The sequence below is a fragment of the Thermobia domestica genome, chromosome 9 (assembly GCF_964235325.1).
Source record: "Thermobia domestica chromosome 9, izTheDome1.hap1.1, whole genome shotgun sequence".
Lineage (NCBI taxonomy): Eukaryota > Metazoa > Arthropoda > Insecta > Zygentoma > Lepismatidae > Thermobia > Thermobia domestica.
The window spans coordinates 272515632-272538756 of NC_137462.1; the positions used below are offsets into that span (position 1 = coordinate 272515632).

The window sequence follows — 23125 nt, forward strand, 5'->3', positions numbered from 1 at the left end:
TTTTTTTTTTTAGAAATTTGTTATGGGATTCTTGTATCTCCATTTGAAAGAAACAAATTTCTTAATCAATTATATAATTAATTCTTAGAATGAAATAGGTTATAATTATAATGTAATTCATGTATAACTCCAGAAAAGATAATGATAATTTTAGTAGTACAAATATAGCTGTTACCGTTGGAATTAGCTAGGTTCGTAACATTATTGCCAACTAGTTACTGCATTGTCGCAATTTTGTGTGGTGGTGGCTAATTTCAGAACTAAAACAGGTGAATGAAAAAGGTACAAGACCTAAACGGCACAAGTCCTAAACGGCATAAGACCTAAACGGCAAAAGACCTAAAAATCATTTCGCGGCACCAAACCTAAACGGCACTAGTCCTAAAAGGCACAAGACCTAAAATTTAGGACTAGTGCCTATATTTTAGGACTTATGAATGTTATCCCTGTACTAAACCTAATCAGAATTGCACTACGGTGATAAGAATTCTAATATTTGCTGCAGATATGCCATTTTGAAATAGAGGCTCACATGGGCTCTTGAAGGCTCAAGCTTATTATCCTTTATCAGGCTCGCCCCCATTCATTTTAGTTAGGCTCACGCTATTTCAGACTCGTATTGGATCAATCTTGGGCTCGCTATTCTCAATAAAGGTAGCGCACTTTCGATCTCGTGCTCCTTGCTCACTCAGTGGGCTCGTACTAGCCAAAAATTCAGGTTCGCTCATGCTAAATAACTTCATTAGAGTTTGCGCTTGCTCAGACATTGTCTCACCATTGTGAATAGAGCTCACACTCGCTTGTGCTCGCGCCGGCTTGGATTCGGGCTCATCAATCTGAATGGGACTCATACTAGCTTATATTCGCGCTAAATAACTTATTGTTTCTCGTGCTTGCTGAAATTCTGATTCACCATCCTAAATGGAGCTCACCTAGCTCGTGCTTGCGCTAAATAACCTCATTGGGTCTCGTGCTTGCTGGGACTCGGGCTCACCATCCTAAATGGAACTCACACTACCTCGTGCTTACGATAAATAACCTCATTGGGTCTCGTGTTCGCTGGGGCTAGGGCTCACTACCCTAAATGAAATTCACATTTTTTTCGCACTAAAAAGCCTCTTTCAGGCTCGAACTTGCACGGGTTTGAGTTCAGTTATTAAGCTTGAACCGAAAGCCGTTCTCGCTAGCGTGAAGAACATATTTTGCAGTATTTTCTTTCATTATAAATAAAAAGCTTTTTGAAGACTTGAGACTTTGTTCAAAACACAATCATATTATTATAGAAACAACTAGTTTACACTTTACGCAACTTACATAAAATTTTCTTCAGTAGTAGAAGCTGTAGCACTTTACGCTATGTGTATGTGAAATGTGTGTGTGTTTGCAGTTGCAGACCGGAGAGGAAATGAAAATCATGTCACATGCAAGCGACTATAACATGGCCATAAATTAAGTGACAGTGATAGGTTGTCAACCTTTGGTCACTATCACAGATTCAAATGAAATATCGCTGCAGCAGTTTGAGAAAGTACTTAACATCACGCACCATTTTCGATTACTTCTTTCGTCTTTTCTTCTTTCTCTTCGCGTTCTTTTCTAATTTTCTTACTCCTCTTCCGCCTCCGTATTCCATTCATTTAGTGTTGCGTCATTCCCTGTTTCTTTCCATGGAAACATAAATGACTCTTGTAGATTTAATGGAAGGACGCAATAAATTGTAGCCCTGCATTTGCATACAAGTGTCGTTAATCGTAACCACGTGTGGACGCATACATAGGAAAATAACAAAGGTGCGATGAGTTATTAAGATAGGAATTATCCGTATCACCCTTATTAATAGCTCAGAATATTGAAACTTTTCGTTCTTTGTTCTTAATAGAACTTCTTTTTCATTACTTGCGTTGGACTACAGGAAATACGTCAGTCACTGTTAGGAGTGTTTGTGTCACAGTCACTCTTAGAAGTATATGTGTCCAGTTAGAAAGAAGTATATGTGTCACTGTTATGTGTATGTATGTCACAGGCATATGTGTTATTATTAGGAGTATGTGTGTCACTCTTAGGAATATGTGTGTCATTGTGAAGAGTGTTGTGTCATTTTAGGAGTATGTGTGTCACTGTTAAGAGTATGTGTGTCACAGTTAAAAGTATTTGTGTCACAGTTAGGAGTATTTGTGTCACTGTTAAGAGTATTTCTGTCACAATTAGGAGTATTTCTGTCACAATTAGGAGTATTTGTGTCACTGTTAGGAGTATTTGTGTCACAGTTAGAAGTATTTGTGTCACTGTTAGGAGTATATATATCACCGTTAAGAATATGTATGTCTCATTGGGCGCTCTAGGGTAAAATGAAGAAAAAGGACTAAGACTAAAGCATTGGGTGCAATCCTATGTAAAGCTTTAGCGCCTAAACCATAGAAAGAGTACCCAAAGCTTTTAGGTTAGTTCCATTTTTTCATTTCAACCCACGAAAAGTGTATCTTTTCTTTCGGTGCACCTTATGAAACCACTATTTTTTAAAAGTTATTTTACGGATTTATCGATCCATTTCCTCTTCTTACAGAACATATATCTTTCAATTAATTACTAGTTGTAGGCGTCGACGACAATGTAGACAAGAATGAAGACCATTTTAAAACGTTTGACTAATTTACTGGCTCGTATTTATTCAACAACTACAGCAGAATATCCGTTCTTCGCACGGGAAGAATACGTTTTATTTTGAACATAAAGCGTTGGATTTGGATTCAAACGGCATCGGAAGTGTCACTGTTCATCTCAGCGACCAAGAAAACTATGGATTCGACACTAATATCTAGTCATTTTCGATAATTTTAAAAATCTCCCCCTCTCCCTCCCCTAAGTTTAACCGTCAAAGTGAAATGATAAGAATCATCAAAGTCCCGAACTTTATCTATGTTGAAAATTTGATTGAGATCGGTCGGGTGGCTCAAGAGCTCCGAAGTCACATAGTCACTTTTATTTTTATTTATGTAGATTACACAGATAAATTATTTTATCGTTTGGGTTATGCAATACTTTGGGAAAGTGAAAACGAGAAGTGTAAGCATCCAAATATACTGCAATTATTAGTAATTGAGGACAAAATAGCATAAGAAAAGGTAATGTAAGGACATACTTCAGGATATTCCGTTTATATTTAAAGGGCCGTTTCGGTCACCGGATTCGAATAAGGAAGCTTCCGAGTGCAAAATAAAAGAGACAACATGACCTACACCTAATTTCTCGACCACTAAAACATCCATCAGGAATCGGTTATTTGGTTGGTTGTAGTTCAGTGTCGCTTTTCAGCAACGAGGCCATATAAGATGTGGATCTACTGGTGAATTCTGAATTACTGTAATGTTTTCAAATTTCAAAGTTCTTCCTCTGAAAATTGAACCTGAGATTACATTCACCAAAGGTGCGTGCGCTAGTCGATAAGGCAGTTGAGAAGACTCACCGAGAATCGAACTTGAGTCTTCCGTAGCAAAGACGATATGACAGCAACTTAGCCAAATGTACTGTCTAAATTAAAAGTACTAGAAAAGAGTGTGAATTCTAATGTATTCATAGGTTCTCTTCCACATCCGTTGTAATATGACATTTCGCACAAACAAATCATATCACAACTATAAGGGGTGGAAGTGGTAAATGTGGGCGTCCGTATTGAGGCTATTATCTCCCACTACCAACATTGTGAAACCATTTCAAACGCAATTACTCCCAACCAATCCATATAATTATCAATGATAATTGTATTTTCCACAGAAAGTGAAAAGAATTATGTAATTATACAAAATAATAACACAATAATATCGTAAAATAAAGTTGAAATATATAGAACTATTTGTTTTCAGTGTTAATCAATGGTGTTCTCTAATACTTTTTTTCGGAATCCACATTCATATCATTAATAATTTTGCATCAAAATCAACAAATATAACGAATCAAATAACAATTTAATTTAATAGCAAGTACAAGCAACAACACTGGACTGTTTTATCACGCATAATTATCATGAAATAATAGTATTCTCATAGAACTAATCACATTACCTAAAATTACATAGTTACTGTTGATTCTATTAACTAGAAGAGTTTTGTGTGTACATTTCTCTAATTTATGATTAATTTCACTCTCACCGGGAAGTAAATTAAAAACCTTTCATGGAAAAGAAAAGAAGATAAAAATACAAGTTTCTTTAAATTTTAATTTAGAAATTGAAGAAAAAAACATGAAAATATCTGAATCTAGGCAGAATTAAACTTTGTTTTTCCTACCCAAATACACACACACACACACACACACACACACACACACACACACACATGTTTTAGTCCTATGTAAATCAGTTTGACGCGTGATAATTACGACTTCCAGTTTTAATGTGTTTACGAGCATTGTTTCAGCGAGGATAATCAGTTTCAGTAATGCCTCAAAACAGTATGAGCTCATGTGGAAATTTCAATTATTATCCAATTTGACAATCCCCTTGTCTGTGTGTTATAGACAGGTTTTTTGAGGACATGACTTGCCCATGTGTGTATATGCTGAAATTTCTAGTAAAACAACTACACACAGTGTAGAAATTACAATTGTCATAGGGCTCATTTGATCCTTGCAGATGTTCAATAAAATGAAATGAAATGAAATAAAATCTTAGAGAATTTTAAATCCCATGGTTATGATGACTAGGCTAAAAAAAGACGGTAATGATGAGAAATGAAGCAAATGGTGAAGTGAAGAAAGTGGAAGGAAACGGAAGAACACGGAGAAAAACCACACACACCACAAAGACCAATTGGTACGAACTGGAATTGAAGTGAGGACTCCATGCACCAGAGGTAAACGCTGTACCACTGAAGTACCGCCGCCCTTGCATTTGTTAGTTTCGTACTATTCTATAAATAAATATAGAGGCCGCGGTGACTCAGTGATAGAGCGTTCACCTTTGGTGCCTGGGGTCCCGGGTTCGATCTCAGCCCCGGCTAAGTGAACTTTGTGGCTGACAAACACCGTGTGCGTGGATTTCCTTGGGGTTCTCCCATTTCCTCCCACTTTCTTCATTCCACCATTTCATTCATTACTCATCATCACCGTATCCTTTAGCCTAACCGGTATAACCATAGGACGTTAAACTCAAAGCTTTGATTTCATTTCTATAAATAAATATGGAAAAATATGATATTTGTCCGTTTGACTATTGAGAAGCACTCGAGCGAAAATAGTAAGAAATAACGACCAATTTCTAATAAGAATTTTATAAAACGAAATGAAACCTTTGAGTTTTAGGCCCCACGTTTAAGCCGTGTGAGCTAAAGAAGACGGTAATGATGAATTGAAGGAAATGGTGTCATTTGAAGAAAGTGAGAGGAAACGGGAGGATCCCGAGAAAACCCACGCTACACAGTGTTTGTCCACCACAAAACTCACTTGGAGCGTGCTCGAACAAGGGACCCCACGCACCAGAGATGAGCGCTTTATCACTGAGATACCGGAATTGATAAGAATCCAGCGTCTCAAGAATAGATTCATTCTCTGTTCTTATGATTTTGCTATAACCGGAAGTGGCTCAAAATCACTAACACTTCCGGCTTCAATATTAATAATAAGAGATAGAGAAATATTGTTTATTAAGGAGTACGGTTTACCAAAATCTCCTCTGTCTGTCCGTGTGTTCGACCGGAAAACACAAATTCTCAAGGAGTACTTGGTCGATTACAACAATTTTAGCGAGGATGTAAAGGAACAAAACTTAGAAATATAGTACGTCGATGGAGGTTATATTTAAACCGGACATGCTTATATTAACCACTTCCGGTTTTAGCGTTGATTAACATAGATAAAAAGTGTGTATGTACAAGATGTTTCAAAGCAACACCGACAACGTTTCGGAGATGATTTCTGATACCAAGGTAAGACAAAAAGTATAGACCCGTCTGAGTGACAAATGCTTCCTTTCGGAGTTATAGGCTGCCGAAAACATAAAAAAAATGAACTTTAAAGGTCCGTAGCTCCAAACCTATGGGACTTACCGTAGTCGGATCAAGACTTCACTTAGGAACTAATATGTGCCCTATCCAAAAATACATGTTTCAAAATACTAAGGTACTCACGCAACAATTTTTATAGAGGGAGTTTCGCTACGGGCATTTAATTTGAAGTACTCACTAACTATTTCTATAAATATTATTGCGGAAGTTCCGCAAGATTCTGAAACTTGGATATTTGGATAGGGCACATACGCGTACTTGTTCGTCAGTGAAGTCTTGATCCGACTACGGTAATTCCCATAGTATTGGAGCTATGGGCCTTTAAAGTTAATTTTTTCCATGTTTTTGGCAGCCTATAACTCCGGAAAGAAGTATTTCTGCACAAAGGTTGGTCTATACTTTTTGTCTTATCTTGGTGTCAGGAATCACCTCCCAAACGTTGTCGGTGTTGTTTTGAAACACCCTGTATAACAAAAGGCGGTTTCCTGCAATCGTTTAAGTGTCCAAATAATATATTTCGTATCCATTATTAAGTATCTACTAACACTTGAAGTGATACAATTCCACAATGAATTTCGTTTTTATCATACATCTACATAGAGCCAAAATCGTTTTTGACATTCTGCTATATCAATTTATCTCTATAATAATAGATACCGTTTTCTCTCTTAACCCGCTTACATAAAGTGTCAGAAATCAAACATTTACAGTTTTAACGATGATCGCTATTGAGTGAAAACAATAATAGATGAAGGGAAGTGGTTTTCTGTAATCAATCAAGCATCCAAATAACATATCCCATGTCCACACTAATCTATCTACTAAACTCCGTCGTGGTAGAAATCGCAATATTAACTGAGAAAGTATCCAATTGCAATACATACAGTGGATCCGTCATATTGGATTCTGCACTTGTAACATTGAATTCGTACTCAGCGACCACAAAACCTCTTATCTACCCGCTTCCAGTTCCATAGCAATGTTTTGCATTTTGTCCACCACCTTGGAAATGTAATTTTGAATTTTATATTTTTGGTATCCGATACATACATAGCGACGTCGAATTTCTCTATATACTAAATTTCAGATTCATAGTTTGTTTCTGTAATTTGTGTCTGCCATGTTGGATCCGCCATTTTGATTTGTAAATATTTGATGTCAAATTCGTATTCAGCTAGCTTTTAAACCTATATATACCAAGTCTCAAAACAATTACATCAGAGCTTGCAATTTTATCCACGTTTTATGGTGTTTCGGAGCGTGGCTTGTTCGGATCTTCAAATGGTCGCCACATCCCCTACAGACCCCATTCAAGCGAAATATTACACATGTGCAGTGTACCCAATGTGATCTTTCAAACGATGTGTAACACATGCAGATCCCCGAATACCACTTCACATACTTCCCTTGTGAGAGGAGAATATCGTGGCATTGAACTCTTTATGCGCGACCTCTGCGGCACAATTGCAGCTGAAAAAAAGGTCTATTTCCTTGGTCCATATTCTGATGCAGCAGATGAGATCCTGTACATCGTTGTGTACTAAATTCCTAAGGACCTGCATTTTGTATTTTCATCACTGTCGATGTGTTTTATCCAATACGGGCACACTAGTGTCGTGGAAGGGAAACTTTGCTTTCGCGAAATCTTCGGTGATCAAAGGCGGGAAGTTATTCAAATTGCTACTGTATTCGACGGCAAGGCATTAGTTAACCATCCAGACACACATTACGCAAGCCCTCGTTCGCTACTTAATTGTGAGACTCTAGCCTGTCGCCAGTTGTTAAACCCTCGTTCGCTACTGAAGTGTGACTCTGTAGCCTATCTTCAGTTGTTTAACCCTCATTCGCTACTGAAGTGTGACTCTGTAGCCTGTCTCCAATTGTTTAACCATCGTTTGCTACTGAAGTGTGATTCTGTAGCCTGTATCCAGTTGTTTAACCATCGTTTGTTATTGAAGTGTGACTCTGTAGCCTGTATCCAGTTGTTTAACCATCGTTTGTTATTAAAGTATGACTCTGTAGCCTGTCTCCAGTTGTTTAACCCTCGTTCGCTACTGAAGTGTGACTCTCTAGCCTGTCTCCAGTTTTTTCTGGATGGCATGGCAGGCGTGGTGAATAGTGGAGATACAACGATAGTCATTTTATTGCCGTACCTCTATCTGTATATTCTACAAAGGAAGGATCAATCTTAGGCCTGTCTCTTGGTGTTGCATTTTTAATGTCCAGCAATGAATTTCCTATCTCCTAAAATAGAATAATTCTAGTATATTTGATCCCAGGATATAAGTTCATAGAACAATAAACAGAACATGCTTTTTTTTTTAAATCAGAAAGCATCTGTATTGTTCCCTAGAGAAAAGAAATAGGAATTGTCATTTATATAGACAATATCCTCCTCTTCTATTAAAATGTCACAAAAACGGTTGCAAGTTTATATGTGATTCGATATTTTTAAGGTTACGTATATGCATACATGTTACGAAACACTTCTCCATTTATTGCAGTTTTAATGTTGGAAGGGTTTTATGCGTGCATGTGTCAAAAAACTGGGTTAATCCACTAACACGTATTTTTAGAAAAAAATGAAGAAAAAGTAAAACTTTAAAAAAAATGTCAGGAAGGGAGTGAGACCTGGTGCATACGTGGGGAGGAATGAATCCTTAATGAATTTACAAGCTTCTCTTTCACTCTCTCTCTCACACACACACTCACTGCACTTCCAGGTCTGAATCCAGCTTAATAATTCAGTGCAGCGTCGCGATGGTTGGTTAACAATTTAGACGAAATTCGAGCGTGGGAATGGAAGCACCTGGATCTAATACGTCTGAAGCTCTTCTCAACGCATTTGGAAAAGTGAGTGGATCGTGGGTGGTGCTAGGCCGTTTAGTGGAAATGGCACTGCAGGAACAGCAGTGGGAGTTAGGAATCAAGAGAGAGAGAGAACAAAACCACGGTTGTCACATTTGGGGAAGAACTAAGACGGGAAAAGGGTTTCACATGTTTAATAAGACTGTAATGGTAGCGTTGAGCACACAATCTTAACACAGACTAATTTATAATATATTCCAAAATATCATCAATTTTTAGCGGAAATAAAATATCCAAAAGATAACACACATATCAGTTAATCTCATTCACCTGAGATTAACGATGTGATGAATCATGGGCTCATATGCAGGGGGACAACAGTATCCGCAACCTTCCCTTAAAAAAAACTTAGTAATTCCGTAAATTTGTAACTTTCTTAATAAAACTTTAAGTAAACCTAAAATTACATACCGGTACTGTAAAATAGCTATTCCACTTATTAAATCCAAAATCGCTCAAGTTTCTAGCCCATAAAAACAAAATTGGCATGTTCATCCGTTCTGGGGTTTCGAAATTTGGATTCTTTGTAACAAAATACAACCAATGCATGCCCTACGGACCGATGCACAGAAATTTTATCTGTTGTGCGGCTGTGTTATGATAGAGTCTTCATCCCGGTGAAATTAAAATACCGCTAATTTTACAGTAATTATGTGATATCTTCAAATAGATAAAAGATAATCGAAATGTGGAACAAGAGCGCCCTAGACAATATAATTTTACATGGGATACCGTTATCACGACTCACTTATCTGCTTTCGATTTCGAGCCATTTTAAAAATCGGCATTTATTTTCGCGTTTCTAAACAGCTGAAAACGGAAAGCCGCTAGGTGACTTGTGATAACGGTATCTCACGCAAAATAATATTGTCTAGGGCGCTCTTGTTCCATATTTTGATTATCTTTTTATCTATTTTAAGATATCACATAATTACTGTAAAATTAGCGGTATTTTAATTTCGCTGGGATGAAGACTCTTAAGTAACATATTGACTTCCAATGGTGACACAGACACTCCTAAGATCGGCCCTTGTATTCATAACTGTAACGTTCTTACTGCTTATAATCTCCATTTTCCGTACTTACTTTTTTTTTTAAAAAAAAAAAAAACATCTTTAAAAAAATCTGTTTACCTCTTAAAACTTTTAAACCTTTCAAATCTGTTCACTTTTCTTTCTAGGTTGTGTAATTGCAAACCCGAAAGAAGGAAATAAAAAAAAAGGAAAACAGACCTTACCTTATACCTTATGTATACCTTATAAGTAATTCCGTTTCATTTAGAATTACAAATACGAGAGTTAAAGAGTTTCAAGTTTTATCCCCTCCTAAAAAAAAAAAAAAAAAAAAAAAATCTACTGCAAACGAGGGGATTAGTTGAAGGAATTATTAAACAGCCTGCAACAGAAAAGAGTAAATGCGAATGCGGGAAAGGAAATTCACGTTATTGACATGGTTTTGAGGACTAAAATACATATAATTTTAAGCGATTATAAATGTAGACTATATCCTCGTTGCAAAGGTAAATATCGTTTAACAATACCAAAAATACGTGTGAGCAGCTCGGGAGAACATAATGACAAGCACCGCTTTCAGTAAAATTGACTTACTAGGTGCAATGGGTTGGGATTGAGCCACAGAAAAGTTTGTAGGTAGTTTAATTTCGGAATTGCACCTGAAAATGGTAGGGAAAGTTAGTTTGGTGTTGTTTCACTCCATTGAATTACATACGAATTTTTAACGATCTTGCCCAGTTTACTCGGAAGTTAGAAAATGTGACTTAGCATTATGTTTCTTTGAGCCACACATTTGTATGCAGTACGAAGATACGCGTCCCTGTCAATCGAAGTACTACCTCGGCCATTTACAACCAAGCTCATTATCCGTAAATTGTGTGTTTAACTTTGAAATTAAATTAAATTTTTCAGATAAACGTCCCACGATTATGCCCGTTAGAATAAGGAGACGGATGATTAGGGTAAAATGAATGATTGAAGAAATGATGGAATGAGAATGTAGAAGAAAACGTGACCGTGGACACGATGTTGTTCAGCACAAATTTACTTGACCTGGTCCGAACCAAGGACTCCACACACCAGAGACAAGCGCTTTATCACTGAAGTACAGTGCTCCCTTCTTACCCTTTGTGGGATTCTCTGAAATTGAGGTAAAAACTAGCAACTTAACTACGGTACTAGATACTTCCTACGTATGGTCTTATACAGATGATCCGTATGATACTATGATCAGGCCCGTATTTAGGTAAGTGCTATTCTGTGCTCGATCACGGGGCGGCAAAATTTTGGATTTTTTAAAAATGAAATGAAATGAAATCTTTAAGTTTTACGTCCCACGATTATGCCGGCTAGGATAAAGGAGATGGTGATGATGAGAGATGAGTGAAAATGGTAGAATGAAGAAAGTGGGAGGAAACGGAAGAACCTCGAGGAAACCCATGTACCCATGTAAACTGATTCCCCACGTTTCAGACCTACATCAAAACGGCACGTACTTTTAATGTGCAGCTGTTGATAAGAGAATGAACTCCGTATTTCTTTAGCCTATTTGTATTTGTAAAAAAGCTTTGTACAAAGGACGTTTCCTCTAATGTATGTAATATGATTATGATTATCATAAGCTATGGGGACACAGTCAGCTTTCTCACAAACTTACCAGAATAAAACAGAGATTAGGAATTCCATTTACTTCCCCTGTTTCATTAATCTTTAAGAAAAGTACTAATATATATATATATATATATATATATATATATATATATATATATATATATATATATATATAGCGAGATCACAACAAGGCTGTCACCTTTCGACCACACTGTACGTCTTGCAGACGTCGTTTGCATGAAAAGTGTTGCCTCTCTGGAATGAATAATGGATGCCAAGAAGCAGAACAGTTTCTGCAAACAACTCCCTCTCTTTCTCTGCTCGTGCGTACAGTATTGTGTGAAGTATACGAATGGTGGTCAAAATCCGGGAAGAAAGAAAGACAAAAAAGAGAAAAGTAGGGAACGCAACACAAGATGGGTGGTGATGACAAGATGACAAATGGAAGATGTTGTTTTCTACCATTTTTTCCTTCTTTTTCTTGAAATGGTGATAATTAATAGGTCTTAAAGAGATGGCGCTACTTCCGCCTTCGCGTTCGCATTTCAGTTTTTTTAATAATAAAAAGACAAGCTATTAGTACCAAACTATGGTAATATTCCATATTCAAGAGCGAATGTAGAAAACATGTGTGTTTCAAGTAGAGGAAGATAGATCAGAAGTGCTCCGGACACTATGCAAGGAAGACTGAAAGATAAGTAACTTCGGACAGAAAATAATAAATTAATACATTTTGAACTATAGTTATCGTCATTAAAAATCCTTGGTAAAATTATCAGTAAAGTTAGATTTAGCTAGACTAGAAGCATAAGTAAGCAATCATAAGGTTAAATTAGGCTAGATAATAAGTAAGTATCATAAAGTTAAATTAGGCTAGAAACATAAGTAGGCTATCGTAATGTTAAATTAAGCTAGAATCGTAAGTAAGTAATCATAACGTTAAATTAGGCTAAAATCATAAGTAAGCAATCATAAGGATAAATTAGGATAGAATCATATGGTTAACCTAAGCCAGAATCATAAAGAAGCTATCATAAGGTTGAATTAAGCTAGAAGAGTAAGTAAATAATCATAAGGTTAAATTAGGCTAGAATTATAAAGTTAAATTGGGCTAGAATCATAAGTAAGTAATCATAAGATTCAATTAGGCTGGATAATAAGTAAGTATCATAACGTTAAGTTACGCTAGAATCATAAGTAAGCTATCGTAATGTTAAATTAAGCTAGAATCGTAAGTAAGCAATCATAAGGTTAAATTAGGCTAGAATCATAAAGTTAAATCATGCTAGAATCATAAGGTTAAATAAAACCAGAATCATAAGTAAGCAATGATAAGGTTAAATTAGGTTAGAATCATAAAGTTAAATCATGCTTGTATCATAAGGCTAAATTAAGCCAGAATCATAAGTAAGCAATCATGAGGTTAAATTAGGCTAGAATTATAAGTAATAGATTTTGAAAACTAAAAATTAAGTTTTCTATCTTGTGATTAGCAAGTGACCCGCCACAGTCAATGTTTCGCTTCCTGCTGCACCTTTCTAAACTCGAAATCTCACACGAAATTCGAACGCTATATATTGCCATTTTTGTTACTGTATTTGTAACAGACAGACGAATGGTTTAGCCCAGGGTTTCTCAACCTGGGGGTCGCGAAGATAAGTGGATTAGATAAATATAATTAAAATGTAATACCGGAAAATATTTTTAAATATTACTTTGAACTTTGTTCGGATAGGTATATTTTTATTTTTATACATACTGTTAAGAAGAACAACAGCAAAAAAAGGTATTCTAAACTTTTTTCAACAGGTGCAGAGTTGTTTAAAAATTAATTTAAATAAAGGAGATACGATATGAAAGTAATCAGAATTGAATATTGAAATTCCAGAAAAATACAAATGCAACAAAACCTGCATATTGAAATACATTTAAAATTGAAGGCTAATGAAATACCTGAGCATGGTGTGATTTCACTGGTGCGGCAATGTCCAATTCAATCTTCGTGACGCACATTATAAAGCCATTTTCAATTGATAAGCCATTTCTTGTCTTTGTTTTAAAGCTTACCATGGAAGAAAAACCACATTCGCACAAGTACGATGTAGCAAATTGAATTATTACTTTTAAAGCAGCAGATACCAGACCAGGATATTCTTCTCTCCTCTTTAGTCAGAACTTGTCCAAGTCTTCGTTACAGAAAACTAGTTGCAAGGACTTGTCGCACGATAATTCTTTAAGTTGGTCAAGAAGTTGTGGGCTTAGATCAGCTACTTTGATGGCCTCTTCAATAAAGAGGTTGAATATCCATTTTGAGCCAGCACTTTCATCTTAGGGAATATATTACTGTTACTGTATCCACTATATAGAAGAAATGGATTCTACTATTATAGAAATAGATGGATATCGTGAGATCTCCGCAATAGGTATATTATAGGTCCCATACAAGCTTATTACAAACCAGAAATTATAAGGGGTCGCTGGCTAGAGGATTTGATAAAATTAGGGTCGCGATAGAAATTAGGTTGAGAACCACTTATTTAGCCTATCTATAAGACTTCTATTTCGTTTGAAATTTAAAAAGAAAAATCATTCATAAAAGAAAATTTGTGAAATTTAACTTTCTAGTGAAACTTAAAAGAAGATTTATTTTAATATTCTGGGTACATGTCAAACATAATCTTTATAGTATCTGGCATAATTTATCAGCAACATCACATGAATTCCTATCACGTCAAAAATAAAAAGAGATTCAAGACTGCGGTAACACTTCCAATTAGAATCTACAGACTTGCACACTTACTAATTGAATGTGAACCCTGAAATCTAATTATTTCTTGCTTTAATTAACTTGAATTGCGATCGTGGTTATAGTGGACGCGAAAAGATAACAAAACTCTCAGTTTTAGTTGCAATGTATAACGCGTCACGGTCAATGGTTGTTACTGGTGACGTGTGACCTCTGGGTAATACAACTTTTCACTGATATGTGAAAAGCAATTCCAGATAAACTCCCTTGACGTCAATAACTCTATTGACCTGTACAAAACACCCTTCACGCCATCCGGCAGCCCGCACACCACCTGTTGCACATGTGTGACTATATGTCACAAGAACTTATCATCAATACCACTTCGAAACAATCATAACTAACAGCAACATGTGTGTAACAGGACATGCGTGTTCCCTTTTTTAGTTGTAATCAACTAGATATTTCAAAATATCTCTCTACAGCGAATACGTGACATACTGAACAGCTCTGTCAATAAACTTTTCACACAAATATGTTGTTGATTATCGTATAAAACATTCTAGTTTGTTGATCACATTCCGACAAGTACTGTCGCAAGTTTTTACTGGCATTTATAACGTACACGGAATAGGGAATGATATAGGATCAGTGCTAAGAAAATCTTAAATATTTCCTTAGTAGCGCGTTAAGAAATTAGTTTCAAGTGTATATGATTTGGTTGCAAAAAAAGTGCACAATCTTATTTTGAAATGGTTCACAATATCGATTAAAAGTAAACAATCTCACTTTAAAAAGCACACAATCTCACTTTTAAAAGGTACACAATCTCACTTAACAAGAGTAAACAATCTCACTTTAAAAAGAACACAACCTCATTTTTAAAAGGTACACAATGTCACTTAAGAAGTGCACAATCTCACTTCAAAAAGTACACAATCTAACTTTTAAAAGGTACACAATGTCACTTAAGAAGTGCACAATCTCACTTCAGAAAGTACACAATCTAACTTTTAAAAGGTACGCAATGTACTTAAGAAGTACACAATCTCACTAAAAGAGTACACATTCTGACTTTAGAAAGTACACAATCTCACTTTTAAAAGGTACACAATGTACTTAAGAAGTGCACAATCTCACTTCAAAAAGTGCAGGATCTGACTTTTAAAAGGTAAACAATGTCATTTAAAAAGCAGATAATCTCTTGTCATAAAAAGTACATCTTCTACCTTTAAGAAAGTACACAATCTCAGTTGATATATAAAAATAGACAAATAGGAAGACACATCTGGTATCTACAGCTTCCCACTATAAATATGACAGAATGTGTGTAATTACTTTTTCCCATTCTGTATGAGAAGCCTGAGAAGTGAAGTAAGTGTATCTTCTACATAAACTTGGATAAACCAAGAGAAATGATAGTACTTTTTTACAGTGGAGAAAGTTATTACACTACAGTTCATCATTAGTTATAAGTCGCTTATTGTAAGAAAATAAAGGACAAAATATTGGCTTACTTTTTATAAGGCAATAAAAAAGCAAATTGCAACTATCATTATACGGAATTCTTTCAAGTTACTCTTCCCAAGAAATTTTGAAAAGCGGGATTTTAATGATAACTGAAATCTTTTGCTTCGTTTGGCTTTTTTATGAGTTTATTTCCCAGTTACTACTTTTACGGTCCTCTAGAATATTACATAATAACAAGTTTCTCACGCCTAGTACTTGTGACTCTTGCGTTTAGTTTCAAGATTGGTCTTGATTGGTTTTCATCCTGGCATTGCAATTTCATGAGGAAGGGTCAGTAAATACAGCCTTCGCAGGGTCAGTAAATAAATGCCAAACTACTTATTAGTGCCTAAGCGTTGAACACCTTAGCCACTAGAGTATTTGAGTCGAGCATAAATTCAAATTTGCAGGCAAGAAAATAAAAATACGAATCGACTAAGAAAGAGGCCAAAAGTCACTTCAGCCAAACTTTTGTTTTGGCACAAAATTACGCTCACGAAACTTTTTCACTTCGCTAAATACTTTCTAATAAGCTCCAAATATTCTGTACGAAGAGTTTTGTTCCCAAAATTTAAAAAAAATAAATACCAGTTTGGTATTCAGTAAGAGTAAAGTGAACGCAACGACTCGTGAAGCTTGACCTAGATCTACCAATTTCAGCATTCAATAGAACGCAAGGGTTTGTCTCGATCATCAACCAATATCCATGAAATTTTGGCAGTGTCGTCTCTAGCGGCATACGCAGAAATCTCCTGAGGGTGCAGTGTTGTCTGATTGTTTTTTTTTAATTTTTGTTTTGTTTATTTTTTGTTGGTGCCGTTGTTCCATATTTTTGCTATTATTAGTATTATTATTACAGTTTGATTCGAATAATTGATAGTGCTTATTCGATAATAATTATTGATACTGCTAATTTATATTGATATTGATAGTGCTTATTTGTGATATTCTTTCAGTGCTTTTTATTTTCGCTTATTCGCTTTGTCTTCTAAGTTTGACAATGTTGTTGATGCACTTCTGTTATTTCACGTTTTCTCAAGTGTGCGTTCGGAAGGCAGCTCCACGAATCCTACCGAATTCTTCCGATGCGTCACACGTGAGGCAAAGCAGTTCAATCATTGGTGTAGAGCTCAAGCTTCACGAGTCCTTGCGATCACTATACAATCTTTTCAAAGATATTTCATCAACAAAACCTCTTCTTTTCGTACTATTATACCATGTCAATGCTGATATGTTCGAAGTGAAATCCTTGGTAATAATGTAAAAGTAAATTCTTGCTTCTCGAATTTTAGTAACCTTTATCAATGTCATCTTAAGGCTTGTTTGGCTCTTGTTCCGAAATTAGACAAACTTCTTAAACATGTCACTAACTGAAATTTCAGTTCATAGTTAAATACTGAATGATAATTCTAGGACAAAACATAATATAGCCATTGCATTTTTAGTATAATTGTAGCTTCCACTATTCATAATTTATACTACATTTTTGCCATTAATTCTACTATATGGATCAAAAACATGGACATCACACAAAAATGATGGAAAACAACTGGAAGTTTTTGAAATGTGGGTGTGGAGAAGAATTAGCTGGATCGAGCGGGAAACAACTGACAAGATGTTAGAAATGACGAGGTACAAAAGAACAATTTTAGATATTATTAAGAGGAGGAAGAGAAACTGGCTGGGACATTGGCTAAGAAGGAATTGTATCATCAGAGACGTTTTAGATGGTATGGTGGCAGGAAAGAGAGGGAAGTGGCGAGGGAGATTACAGTTAATGAACGATAACAAAACAGGAAAATCGTATGTGAAGACGAAGAGCTTAGCGCAAGACCGTGCAGCCCAGTTGCAGCAAATGACCTGCCAATTATGGCAGAATACCTATGATGATGGTGATGAATTGTCGTTAAATATGACTAATAGTTCTACAATTAAGTCGTCAGAAATGGATATTCCACTGCTTTTTTCCTCTCTTATCGAATGGCAATGTCCTTCGACTCTTGAAATTTTCTGAGGGGCACAGTGCCTCAGTGTGCTTGGGCCCTCATCGCTGATGTAAGGGTTCCTGTATCGCTTGTTAGATTGTGGTGGACACATCGCGTCCGTGAGTATTTTCGAGCTTCTATGAAACTCTCCTACATTCTCATTCCACCAATTCTTCCATGATCATTCCGTTTCATAAATCAACTGTCTTCTTTATCTTATAAGGCATAAACGTGGAGCACAAACTAGAAAATTTTGAATGTTTTATTTTCTTTATAGTATAGCAATTTTTGTTCCCTTTTTTGTGTTCTAGTGTGAAAAGAGAAATGGAATGAAGTGTTGATACAATTATTTTTTAAAGAATCCCAAAATCTCTCAGGCAAAAAAGACTTTTTGATGCTCTTTTGTGCCTACTCCTTTTAAAAAATGTACTAGCAGAACACCCGTTCTTCGCACGGGGAGAATAGGTTTCATTTTAGACATAAAGGGCACCAAAACTGTCACCAATCAACTTAGGGACCCAAAAAAACTATTAATTCAACAATATTATCGGTCATTTTCAATTACTTTTACATGCACCGTACTCCCTTTAGGAGTACTAATGGCGGCTAAATGTGGATTTGAATAGCATCGAAAGTGTCACTGTTCATCTCAGCGACCCGAAAACTATGAAGTCAACACCAATATCGGTCATTTTCGATCACTTTTATATATCCTGTTCTCCCCCATCTCAAGTTGCATATTTAAAGTAAAATGATAAAAACCATCCAAGGCTTGAACCTCATCTATGTTGAAAATTTGATTGAGAACGGTTGGGTGTTTCAAGTGTTATTAAGTTTGAAACATAGTCACTTTCATTTTTATGTACATAGATTTCATTAATCAAGTTCCAATAATATGTGTGTGTTTGATTTAAAAATCAGAAATTACTATCACATCCAGTTGTGTTAATCTTTCTAGGTTGTAACAACAATTTTCCCATGAAACTGTTACAACGATGGCAAAATATGTTACATTGGTACACTGATCACGTGTCATTAGCAGTGTGTCTATGTATGCTACTGGATGTGTGCGTGTATGTGTACACTGAGGTCAATTGGGCGATGTCTAATTAATGTTAATTTCAACAAATAGATAATACAAACATATGATCAAATTGGCCCCGTAAGGTAGCTTATGCAGGCCACATTTCTCCCATTACGATTTTATAACGGTTCGTCAACATTCCAGTTATAAACGAGAACATATTAATTATTGCCAAACAGAATCAGAACATTTCTTAAATATATTTAGCCTTTCGGAAGCTTCTCTCTTCAGTGGCGTGATTTAAATATTTTATTTTGTGTTTCATCCCAATATAATCATGGAAAAGTACACACGTCATGTGTACAAAGTTTATTGTACAATACATTTATATTAACTGGTATCTCTAGTTCCAGAGTTATTCTTTTACATGGTCAAAATAACATTAGATCATGTTTGCTTATGTCAATGCATAATAGACATACGGAGAAGGGTCCAGCAAAACGATTTATCAGATTTGAAACAAAATTTAATAGAGTTAAGTGGGCCCTATTAAAAATTTTATTTTATCAACATACAAAACAATGTTTGTAATTTTTTCAACGATTTTTTTTTAAGACGAAGGTACGGTGGTTCAGTGGTAGAGATGTTACCTCTAGTGCTTGGGGTCTCTGGTTCGATCCTGGTCATGTAAGTTTGCAATACACAACATCGTGTACGTGAGTTTTCTCAGTGTATCACCGTTTCCTCCCGTATTCTCATTCCACTAATTCTTCCATCATCATTCACTTGCCTAAATTATCCGTCCCCTTAGCCTAACAGAAATGTTTTTGTTTGTTTGTTTGTTTGTTTGTTTTAAAGATTTAATCTTCCCAATGCTTGTTGTCACGGATTATACGTACACTTATGAAGCCTAGCGTCTTCAAAAAGGTCTGCAGTGTTTGCTTAAACATTGCCTCTAAATATGGCTGTGATCTCAGTATGAATGTTACCATTCAGTTCTTAAATTGTTTCCAATTTATACTTAAAGACTTACATTTTACGTATCCCTAAAGAAAAAAAATCACAAATGTACACAATCTGGTGAGCAGGCTGGCCATGTAAAGACATCTTGTACTGAAATAAGGCGCAATAGAAAGTATCCTTGAAAAACTGTCATAGATTCATTACGTTACGCTGCAATGCTGTTTCCAAACGATACGATGACCATCTGGCAATTTTCTTTCTGACAGTTACATCTATTTGTCTAAATTTCCTCATCCATAACTGCATGGCTTGCCTACTAGAAACAAATCCGCGTTGACTATTCTAAAAATTGATACTCTGATTGCCGCTGCGTACAATCGTAGACTTACTATACACGAAGTACACCAGTTCATGCCATGACGGTGACTGAAACTGCTCAAATATACTGTTAAAAACTCTTGTAGAAACACCACGTGTGTGTCGTTCAATTCGAATAAAATTCGCGCCACAAATCGTGTATCTGTAGAAGCAGTGGCCGAAGTCAGACAGTATGCAGTGGTATGTCATACCGGCTCTAGTTTTTCAGTGATGAAGACATACCATCTCTGTTTTTTCAGTAATCAAGACATACCATCATTGGAAAGTGGATGCTAATATACCTTTAATAAATCCATTTATATGCACAGTAATTGACGAATAGGTTTGCCGTTAAAGATTTAATTTCATATTTGCAAATAATTTCGACGTTGCCAACACAGACATTTTTGTGTTTTAAAATGTCCTACCTTTGGTTTTAAAATGAGGTGTTTGATATCGTCAAAATCCGGGGTCTTAATTTATTTTTCACGGTAATTTCAATAGTGCTACAGGACTTGTTCTAGCCTGTAGAGAATAACCATGGGCTTAGGGTATGCAGCCCATAAAAACTCACTTGAAAATAAATAGAATTAAATGTCAAATTCAATGCTGTCTATAACCTTGAATTTTAGAATATTTGTCGATATACTTCAAACAAATATGATAGATTAAAGGGAAAGGAAGAGTTCAAAACATTATGAAATTAAAACCAGAAACTACCAGATGTAGCTGTTCTTGAAACCAGAAAATTAAAGCACCCAAAATTTGTAATGGTGGCGTAGGAATATGGTGCCTAATACAATATTGTTTGAAATTTGGAAGGAGCAACCTCAAAGACAAAATTAATCAAATCATTAGGTGAAAAGACGCAATTACATGGAAGGAAATGTTAAACTACGTTTATGCTTTCTCTACGTAGCCATCAAGTTGTTTGAAGGCACACAGATCGATATTTGGAACCGTAGAATTCTGCTTACATCAGAAGTGACGAAACAACTTGGCTCAGTCATTACTTCAGGTGATCATAAGTCGACCACCAAAGTAAAATAATAAAGAATATACCTAGGTGTATATCCCAAGGCATCTTATCACTCCAAAAATTATTATAACCTATATTCATTGTCTTTGCGTGATATTGGACCAGTGTGTGAACCCTGCACCATGAGAATACTGCCTTAGTCCAGATAGTGGGCCGAACTTATGATTGCTGGTCAATCGTGGACAGATACTGATCAGATACCATTAGACGATCAATTGATCATAGCGTGATTATTTCTATTTTATTTATACTGAACCTCAATAAATTTTAAATACTAAGTAATAATAATAAATAAAACGTTTGCTAACTAGATTCTTGATATGATTTTCAAGTTACCCTTCTGTAAGACTGCTTGTAACGTTGTCTTTCGAGAGGCTCATCCATGGGTGTCGAACTCACCGTCTTTCTGTAAGACAACTGGAACTCTTCTATGGGTGTGTAGCTTATTACAGACCAACTGATGTTGTAGTTGCTCTGGTAGCGACCTTGGGGTGGACTCAAGAACTCAGGAAGATTGGGTTTCCCTAAAATAAATAGAAACAAATAAAGGATCATTAAGAACAATGGAAATTTTAAAGTCACATGTAATCAATAATTTATATCAGTTATAATCTGTCTCTTTTAGAATTCCAAACTATATTATGAATAAATATCATGGAATGATACGTCAGTTCGTCTCAACAGATATGAGAGCAAAGCAGTAAGAGATATTGAGATGTATTTTCTTCGGAATCGATTCACCGCTCTAACAATATTGTAAAAAAAAAAAAAAAAAAAAAAAAAAAAAAAGTATGTCCTTTAGGATAGAGTTAAAATGACAGCCGGGGATTTTGGACTTTTTCCAACATCTTTTATTATAAAAATTCTTCTTATATACGGTAGTAGTAATAATTATAGTTCAAATGTAAGGTCCTCTTAGATATTTTGTGATTTTGTTGGTAAGTTTGTAGAATCCTAGGGTGACAGAATCCAAAGCTCTTGTGGTGAAAGACTGTGTAGGTACCTCTTAGAGACCAGACGTCCTAGAGAGTGGTAAGGATGAAGGAGCTCTCGATCAGGTGTCCTAGAGAGTGGTAAGGATAAAGGCAGAGACCAGATGTCCTTGAGGGTAGTAAGGATAAAAAATATCTCAGAGATCACAGGCATCCTGGAGAGTGGTAAGGATAAAGGAGCTCTCAGAGATCACAGGCATCCTGGAGAGTGGTAAGGATAAAGAATATCTCAGAGATCACAGGCATCCTGGAGAGTGGTAAGGATAAAGGAGCTGTCAGAGACCAGGCATCCTAAAGAAGGGTAAGGATAAGGGAACTCTCAGAGACCAGGCATCCTAGAGAGTGGTAAGGATAAAGGCAGATACCAGTCGTCCTAGAAAGTGGTAAGGATATAGGAGCTGTCAGAAAATAGACTTCCTAGAGAGTGGTAAGGATAAAGATGTTCTCAGAGACCAGGCTTCCTAGAGAGTGTAAGGATAAAGGAAATCTCAGAGACCAGGCGTCGTAGAGAGTGGAGGTGATGATCAATCGGTGGAAATTGATGCCTTCTGCGATGTTATGGCTCCTTTTATCCAGAAATGTTGCTTATTTCATTAATTTTCGTTACTTGACGATCATTGACGATGTCTTTTTCATGGTTGTCGTCTAAGGCTGTTTACGGCCAACACGTGGAGTTGGAAGCATGTGTACAACCTTGCAATATTTTTCATCTTCTCCCTCAATCGTCTATTCCAACCAGGGTTTTCTGATATGGATTGCGGTTGCAAAGAATAAGTATCATCTTCACTTTTATACCTTTATTGAAACCAGAGGTAGTGAAAATTTGCGATTTCCGGTTTCTACGCTGATTGCCATAGTGAACAAACGGTCAAATATAGCTATATGTGGAGGGATTAGGCATGGACACGAGCGTTCGACTCAAGAATTCGGCTCGAAAAATTTCCTCCAACTCGACTCGAATTTGATTCGAGTTTCGAGTCGAGTCGAGCTGAAACGATCGAAATCGAGCCAAATGCTGTGTG

The 23125-nt window shown here is 36.0% G+C and overlaps 1 protein-coding gene across 2 annotated transcripts in view; it reads right to left on the bottom strand.

The window, feature by feature from the left end:
- LOC145660698 (limbic system-associated membrane protein-like) overlaps nt 1–23125 on the bottom strand; it is a 1132467-nt gene that overhangs the window by 36574 nt on the left and 1072768 nt on the right. The window contains exon 8 of one of the 2 annotated variants that reach the window (XM_081726051.1): nt 21511–21635. In XM_081726051.1, coding sequence (XP_081582177.1) covers nt 21511–21635 — 125 coding nt within the window. Of the gene's footprint in view, nt 1–21447; nt 21636–23125 lie in introns of both variants that reach the window. The other variant, XM_081726050.1, reaches the window with a different exon arrangement.